General features: G+C 36.3%; 1 protein-coding gene across 1 annotated transcript; it reads left to right on the top strand.

The window, feature by feature from the left end:
• The first annotated feature begins 413 nt into the window (after window positions 1-413).
• LOC104455837 (fatty acyl-CoA reductase 2, chloroplastic) lies at window positions 414-4,262 on the top strand. The gene is made up of 9 exons (XM_039317937.1): window positions 414-579; window positions 833-936; window positions 1,087-1,286; window positions 1,535-1,635; window positions 1,738-1,924; window positions 2,140-2,301; window positions 2,397-2,478; window positions 3,202-3,605; window positions 3,873-4,262. Exons 1-9 carry the CDS (start codon window positions 414-416, stop codon window positions 4,033-4,035), a joined length of 1,569 nt encoding a protein of 522 aa, XP_039173871.1. The 3' UTR covers window positions 4,036-4,262.
• The last annotated feature ends 4,849 nt before the right edge of the window (window positions 4,263-9,111 follow it).

Below are 9,111 nucleotides of genomic sequence, written 5' to 3'. Positions count from 1 at the left end.
AGAGTGTGATAGTATAGAGAGTTGTAATATTGTTTATAAAAAAAAAAGTAATTATTTTACTTGTTCATTCACTTGCTTCTCAACACTCGAATGGTTAATCACTTGATTATATATAGGCAACAAGCTTCTTCCTCTGCTTCTGCATCGGACCTCACCTCAAATCAATCCTCTCTCTAGGGAAAAAAACAAAAGCGGACGTCAACAGAATGTCGTCGTTCTTGCTTGGTTTCGCATCAGCAGCATTGCCTTGTAAACCCTCTATGATGATTGCATCAACGCGCATGGCCACTAGAGTCCATTCCAATCAAGGAGCAAGCAATACCGTCCTATCTTCAAAAGGGTTTCGAGAACCATTCCTTCATTTACTGAGATTTCCTCAAAATAATGTCCGGGACATTGCACCTTCGGAAAACATGGCCATCAAAGATACGGATAACCGCAATTGCCGTGACGTTGGTATTGCCGCCCCTCCCACCATAATGGATATGGCTCGGGATTGGAGAGATGGTGTCGGAATAATTGGCTTTTTAGAGAGAAGGAACTTTCTCATCACTGGTGCAACTGGGTTTCTCGCGAAAGGTAATGGAGATAAGCCGCTTAAAATGCGTTCGTCCTAACATTATGTCACATTGGTCTTGGAAATACTCCTTATCGAAATGATGGGAATTCGTGTTCTTTGAGTGTGATACTACAGATATCTACACTAAGCAATCTTTAGATTAAATATTAATGATTGATAATGAACTCATTCGTTTTCTATCGTACCAATTCCATTGCTTGCGTCCATAGACTGTTACTAAACTTAGCAAAGCGTTCAAACTATTGTTCACAGTTCTCATTGAGAAGATTTTACGAGTTGCACCCAACGTAGGGAAGATCTTCCTGCTGATCAAGGCAAAAGACGAGCAAGCTGCCATGGACAGAGTCAAAAACGAGGTCTGCATGTGCATCTTGAATTTGAAAATCGTCGTTCGACTTTCATTCGGACTCGTGTGCAGGCCACGTGCTCTGTTCATGTAATGTTCATTGTAGGAAAACGTGCTCTTTTCGAACACCAAAAGATCTTTGTCCGTCTTTATTTTCCAGATAATAGGGTGCGAGCTGTTCATCTGCCTGAAACAAAAGTATGGAGAAGAGTACACGAGTTTCATGTTGAGCAAGCTCGTTCCAGTCAAGGGCGACATTCAGGAGTCAAACATGGGAATAGGAAACGATTCGTTTCGCCAGATAACCCAAGAAGTCGATGTCATCGTAAACTCAGCAGCCAACACAACTTTCGATGAGAGGTATCTTTGATTTTTCTATGTTGTTATAGCTATTGTTGTTTGTGTTCTATGAGATTGTAAGTATTTGCAGGATCTAATTAAAGCCTGGATCAACATCGCTTTGACCGAAATCAAAACCCTAATCTCAAAAAACACGTTCGATCCAGTTCGTTTTTCTTCTGCTATCGTCCTTCTTTCCCATTCCTAGGAATGCCTAAGCTGATATATTTTGCTCCTTGCTATATATATATATGTGTGTGTGTGTGTAGGTACGATGCAGCTCTCGCCGCGAACACCATTGCGCCTTCTTGGCTTTTAAGCTTCGCCAAGAATTGCAAGAAACTAAGCCTTTTCTTGTACCTGTCTACGAGTAAGAATCCGTGAACACTAGTTTCGAAAATACATGTCCAGGAAATAGAAAACTTATCATTTCAGTTGATTTATCCCCGTATTATTATTTATACTTTTGTAGCATATGTGAATGGAGAGAGGCCGGGAATATTAATGGAGAAGGCCTTTGAAATGGGGGAGAGCAGAATAGATTCGTCAACTCAAAGCAAGTTGGACGTCCATCACGAAATTAATTTGGTTTCAGATCTAATCGAAACACTTCCTCCAAATGAAGTGCCGCAAAAATTGAAGGAGATCGGTTTGGCCAGGTGAACATCTCTATCCAAATTCTAAAAAAAGGTTGAAATAGTAGAGATTCGCTTTACGCAATATTTGGAAACCACAAAAGCGTTTTAGACTTGTCAACATCTAAATTTTGGCAAGGAATTATGAAAAATTTTCTACATGTTTCATGGATCGGTACTCATACGTTTTCGAAAAGTTCCATGTGCTGAGATTGAATAAAAATCATGTGTGAGATTAGGGCGAGAATGTATGGGTGGCAGAACGTATATGAACTGACCAAGGCCATGGGTGAGATGATGATAAACGCAGACAGAGGAAGAGTACCGGTTGTCATCGTTCGTCCCAGCGTGATCGAGAGTACTTTTCGAGAGCCTTTTCCAGGATGGATTCAAGGATACAGGTTGCATTTTTATTTTTACGTTTTATCAACAATTATAATTACCGTCGCAATATGCCGACGCTGATTAATGTGTTTTTCTATCGTGTACTGTGAAGAATGCTCGACCCCTTGATCTTGTCCTACGGGAAAGGACGGCTCCCTGGTTTCTTAGTTGATCCCAACACTGTTTTGGACGTGGTGAGTGAGCAATTCGATCCATTTTATTTTAGATTTGTACCAGGGGATGTAAGTTAGACGGTTCGGGATATGAACGGATATGCATCGCCATTGTTCTCAAAACATGAAATAAGTTCACATGTCGAAGTACTGTTTTTGAGTATGATACAACATGTGATTTAATAATTTGGAAAGATTTGAATTCGAGACCTCTTACTCTGATACAATGTGAAATTTTATGAAATATTTGCTAACTGTTTTAAAAACTTAAGCTATGAGATGAAAATCTAGTATTTTTGTCGTAAGTTCAAAAAGTGCGTGGGAGACAGAAATTCTATTAAACATGACATATAAATGTGTATTTAGACCCACCGGTGGGCAATTGTGTTGGTTGAGAGTTTCTCTTTCATCGCTGAGATTGAGAGGTCGAAACCCGCAGTTGCTAACGTTATAAGTAGGGGGCCATGGAGCTGGGATTTCTGTGCTAGTCTCTCTCGAGGTATAGTCGCTGTTAAAGTCCAAAGGTGCCACTGGGTGCTGGAGGACCTTGTGACCCCGAATAATGAATGCGAAAGGGGGCTCAAAAGCGGATCCTCGGTTACCAAAAATAAAATAAAATGTGTATTTAGTATTTTACCAACAAAGGTCTTGACCGGTGGGGTGGAAGCAATTTTTTACCCAACTTTCGCAATTTCGCGCAATGAATTTCTTGGTCTTGAGTTATTGTCTCCTGACAACAATCAGATACCGGCAGACCTAGTTGCGAACGTAATTATCGCAGCCATGGCAAAGCACGGGACAACCGCGAGCCCCAGCATCGACGTGTACCATGCTGCGTCGTCCACGGTCAATCCGATAATGATGTGCGACGTGCTCAACTATTCCCGCGACCATTTCGCGGCTTCACCCTTGACGGACGACCAAGGAGATGAGATTCAAATTACCGACATGGAGTATTTCAGCTCAATCGACAGCTTCTCCTCTTACATACAGAAAGACATCGCAGAGAAAAGTGGATTGAGCAAAGAAATTGGCCCTAATTCAAACCCGAAGCAACGTTCCAGGCTTGAAGCAAGATGCAAGAGAATGGCAGAGAGTATAATTCACCTGGCTAAGTTGTACGAGCCCTACGCGTTCTACCGTGCAAGGTAATCATCATTAATTATATGAATTAAATATACATACATGTATATATGTATATACATATATGAATATTCATATATGTATATATATACATATATGAATATACATATATGTATATATATATACATATATGAATATACATATATGTATATATATATACACACACATATCGCAAAATTTCGTTAAAGGGTGTTTTGTGTGTTTGAGATATTCTTTTGTGTGTGACATTGGTAATTGATTAGGATTTACATGGACTGACCGTATATTGACAGGTTCGACAGTTGGAATACACGAAAGTTGATGGAACAAATGTCGACCGAAGAGGGCAATAAATTTCCAATAGATTTGAGAAGCATAAATTGGGAGGATTACTTCACGAATGCCCATATTCCAGGTTTAAAGAGGCATGTCATCAAGAAGGCATCCTCCTCTTGACCAAATTCTATTTAATCCCGTGGAACATGAACAGCAATTCTTGCTGTACAATAAAGTTGATGCATTTACAGGGCTGGGAATCCGGATTCACGCGTGGAATTCGGATTTTATGACCCTATTAATGCTAAGTTGCATGTTCTTGTTTAACTGATAGAATAAATTATGCATTTAAAAATTGTGTCAATTTGGGTCACTTTTGAACTTTTCCGGTAATATCTGTCATTGTAGTTGTGTTAGTTTAGAAGTTGTCGCTCTACATGCAATCTTTAGATTTGTGATATCTGTGGAAGTGTGTAATTCCCACCGTCTCTCAATTCGAAAGTGAGAGTAAAGATCTAATAATAGTATGCCTTGTTGTTATACTTTTGTGTACCATTTGTGTTATTCTGGTTAAGTTGTTTCCGTCACAAAAATTGGTGTGCCCTCTGTCGCGGAAAGACGAGCAGTGACCTACATTCACGGGGTTCGGTCATAATGACCTATGTTCATAGGACGAATGGTAATGAATTTCACTATAAATCAAACGATATAACGGAGATTACATATTCGAGTCACACAAGTATTCTTGGTGTTTCCCAAGCCCCCATTACACTTAATAATTTACGCAATATTTAGCCCAACAATTCATCCCTAAATAATCTCTCAATTTTATAAAGGAATTATACATAAATTCCTATCACAAGAATCTAATCGACGTTAACACATAAAAGCTCTTGGTATAATTGTATGAACGAAACCAACTGAGGAAACCCTAGGCCAAGCACTCGCGAAACCGCGCTTCAAGACGTGCACAACGACAACACTTCTTTTGGAGCACTCACGATGTCTCTTGGATAATCTAGGCAATGCACACTAAACAATCCTTTAAAATTATATTTATATAACTATAGAACCCACTTGGCTGAGAAGTCCCTGTAGAATTCGGTCAACAATAAACTAATAGATAAACTCCAAATTTGAATGAATCTTAGTTTTCAAGTCCACGTTTGGACTTTCCAAATTTCCTATTCTCCTTGGGCCAACTTGAATAACTCTTGAGGATAATTTCTATGATTTCTAAAACAAACTTTATCCAAAACGAAGTCTAAGCTAATATTACTTTCTATTCTTGAGCACATCTTCAACATAAAAATAATATCCATAATCTTTAAGATGCCAATGAACTTTCATGCACCGAGCACATAATTCAAATCGAATAAAGTCGTTTAACAAGCTCAAGCTCGAAACATATGTTAACAATATTCATATTGGCTTGATGTTTGAGTCAAATCACAATCGCTTCGCTAAAAATTCAAACTTTATTGCTACCCTCTCATAGCCTCCTGATTGGCTCAACCACCACGGACATTTTGCAAGTCCAAACTTTGCTTGAACTTTGCCATAACCGAAGACCTCATCAGAATACTGACTCCACATGCATCTTTAACTACTTCACGAGAATTTTTTGACACAACCTTCTCTACCGTAGATAAAATAAAACTATTGTTGCATTCATATCTATGAATGCATATCTTGTTAGTATCAGTAGTTATAGCAATCGTTGGCACTAAAGGCTCCCCTTGCTAGAAGCACCATCCATTAGTAGACCCTAGCTTAGTAGTTTTGAGTTGCAACTCCATTCAGATTCGTATAAACACCGCCAATAACACTCCTAACTAGAAGTACTGAAGACTCATAAGATATAACTTCTCTATTGATAACATGTGAAGTTTCGAGTTGTAACTCCATTCAAATTCGTATAAACACCGCAAATAACACTCTTAACTAAAAGTACTGAAGACTCATAAGATATAACTTCTCTATTGATAACATGTGAATTTAATTTCAGGCACCACAACAGATGACCCCACTCACCTTGTGCATAATCTAGGAACATGCACTTTTGTACCATTCCATCGAACTTACCATCACTAACCCAAACATAACATGGGTAACTAAATATTTTTAGAACAAAATAATCAGTAACTTACTTGGCCACACTTCTTCAGGAGTCTAACATTCAATTGCAGTCGATGGAAATTTATTCATTAGATAGTTCGTCGTACTAAGCGCATCCACCAAGAATCTTCTAGCTATACTAGCACTAAAGAACATTTTATGAGTTGTCCTCTAGTACCGTTTTACTTATCAATTCTACAACATGTTATGGTTCATTGGCGCTAATGTTGTGTTTCGCTATGCCTTTCTCCATGTAGAATTCATTTAATAGTTTCGAGCAAAACTTTATACCATTGTTAGTTTCTACCTGGTTGATTGTTTTACCAATTATCATCATCATCATCATCAAATTTCTAAATCATCTGATCTTGATAATACTATCAAACTGTGCTTAAACACAAACACTCACGTCTTCCTCAAGTAATCATCGACAACTGTTAATATCAATCTAGTACTCTTCCTCGAAAGAAACCGTGATAACCTGCTAATATTCAAATGAATTAACTTTGTAATTTCCATCGTTTCTTTGGCGGTCATACTGAATTGCACTTTCCCCCATTGATCTAAATCACAACACCTACATACATTTAGTTGGTTAGCAATATAACCATATAACATATTTCTTTCACTTAAACCCTTGAGACTTCTCTCGCTAATGTGTCCTAAGACATATGCCATGAGTTAAACTCTCGAGCAAATGCATTTGACGCCTTCGTGGCAAAATCTATCACTATCTCACCTTGAAGTTCATATAGGCCATTGTGCTTGATTTTTCTCATTATTACCAAAGCACCTCGAGCAATTTTCAGAACTTTACATTTTGAAAAATATTAACACCCAATGGAATTCAGAGCACTCAAGAAAATCAATTTCTTCTTCAACTCTGGATTGTGCCTCAATCTAGATAATCTTTTCATGATACTATCATGCATTATGATTCTAACATCATTAGCACCCACAACATTGCATTCAACGTTGTTCCTTAATTACAATTTACTATTATCCATGCATTGATCATTAGTAAACTAGTTTCTATTTGGTGTAGCATGAAATGAACAACCAAAATCCATAATTCGTCCATCAAACGACAGATAATCAATGATAGACAAGACAAAATCAACACTATCCAAATTACCATTAGCTACAACTGCAACATTATTTATAAAATAACTATAATTCCCTTACCCTTTTCGTTTTTTTAACTTAAAGCAATTTTTCTAAGATGTACCCTCTTGCCATAGTTCTAATAGACAGCATCACCAGTTATAGACTGACTATGTCTGTTCATGTTTATATTAGTCATGCTAACACGTGTGCTAGTTCTTTATCTGTTTTCACCTACTAAAGCAGTATATATAGGTTCATCAAATTTTCTTTTACGAATGTCCTCACTTAGAATTAAATCTCAAACTTGATCAAATGTCTAGCTTGTTGATCCAGAGGAATTACTAACAATAGTAACAATAGTATCCCAACTATCAGGCAATGAAAATAATAGAATCAAAGCATGTACCTCATCTTCAAAATCAATTTCAATTGAACTTAATTGACTACTAATCACATTCAATTCATTAATATGATTTACAATTGATACACATTTGCTCATCTTTAAGTTAAACAAATGCCGCATCAAATAGACTTTGTTGATCGCAGAGGGCTTCTTGTAAATATCCAACAGGGCTTTCATCAAACCCATAGTGTTGTTCTCTTTCATGATATGAAACGCGGCATTATGAGCCAACGTTCGTCGTAGACTCGTACAACACCCATAGCTCATATATCCAACAATTCCAAATCAGCTTGCTTCATTGAAAAAATAATGTATGCAAATTTTTAAATATAAATTTGAAAATAATGCTAAAAAATCAAATACATACATACATACATACATACATACATACATACATATATATATTTATTTAAAAAAAAAAGGACCAAACTCTTCGTCGGAATTTTTTAATTTTTATTTTTTAAAATTGAAAAAATAATGTATGTAACTTTTTAAATATAAATTTTGACAATAATGCTAAACAATCAAATATATAATTTTTTTAAATACCAAAATATATTTATTTTTTTAGTATTTATATAATTTGATTTTTTTAAAATTATTTTGGCATTTAAAAAAATAATAACAAGGGCAAAATTAGAAATTTGAAGAATAAGCAATGATAGTTTTGGAAAAAAAGTTTCATTATTTAGCCAAATTGAAAGCTCAAAGCTAGTACCTACTAGCATTGGGCTTTCAGCTTTCCCAATGCCGACTTTCACTTGAAAGTTACTTCAAAATGGTTGCCAAACAGTTCAGCATTTCCCAAAGGGCTTCGAAGGTTGAAAGCCTCTTGGGAATGCTAAACCAAACACACCCAAGTAGTCCTTATGAAAATAGCTAAAATACAAATGGTCTAGTGGGATTAATCAAAAGAATATATTTTGATGGAAAAGGAGGATGGCTTGACCAAGTATGAGCATGAATCACCAATATATTAATGAATTATAGGCCTGAGTCACCAAAACAATAATGAACTATAAGCATGAGTCACCATGTATTAATGGACTATGGTTAAGATTGATGAAGTCATGCATGATGTCAAACCTGATCAAATTCAATATCTCAACTAAAGCATGAGTTTAAAAATTTTAGTAGAGAAAAGAGTAGTGACATGCCAATTGAAGGGAAGTGGAGATTTAGGAAACTGATATTCTTTCAGAACATTTGATAATGAATTTTGGTGAGTCTGAAGACATTTTGACTCCATTAAAATCATCAATGAAAGATATAAAATATTAGGAATATCTCAATTCAATAAATTTGAATAATGAACATCATCAATTATGAATTTCAAAACATACTAGCCCCTTTACTACAAATAATATGGTGGCAAGTTAACCACCATTCTACACCATTAATTACACGTTGAAATCTATTAACTTAATTATAACGCCTTTAACTCTTGGCAATTCGGTTGTGAAAATTAGTCCTAAATATTATTATCAAACATGAAAATTTCCAGATGTCACAAGTACCACCCTGAATGCATTAATTCAATGTGTGGGATTTAAGATTGCATGAGGAAGTGGGCCAATTAAAATGTGCAAAAGCTTATCTAGACTTTACTTGACCCGGTATAACAAAAT

Source organism: Eucalyptus grandis, chromosome 7 (assembly GCF_016545825.1).
Source record: "Eucalyptus grandis isolate ANBG69807.140 chromosome 7, ASM1654582v1, whole genome shotgun sequence".
In the NCBI taxonomy this organism is placed as follows: Eukaryota; Viridiplantae; Streptophyta; class Magnoliopsida; order Myrtales; family Myrtaceae; genus Eucalyptus; species Eucalyptus grandis.
Note: the sequence above shows the minus strand (reverse complement) of the source record. Positions and strands in the feature narration are given on the sequence as shown.

Excerpts from the sequence above, each read along its gene's own strand:
- LOC104455837 (XM_039317937.1), top strand. The coding sequence starts at position 414 with ATGGCCATCAAAGATACGGATAACCGCAATTGCCGTGACGTTGGTATT. Across the intron at positions 1,636-1,737 it reads TTTCTTGTACCTGTCTACGA|CATATGTGAATGGAGAGAGG; the intron begins GTAAGAATCCGT and ends ATACTTTTGTAG. Across the intron at positions 3,606-3,872 it reads TACGCGTTCTACCGTGCAAG|GTTCGACAGTTGGAATACAC; the intron begins GTAATCATCATT and ends GTATATTGACAG.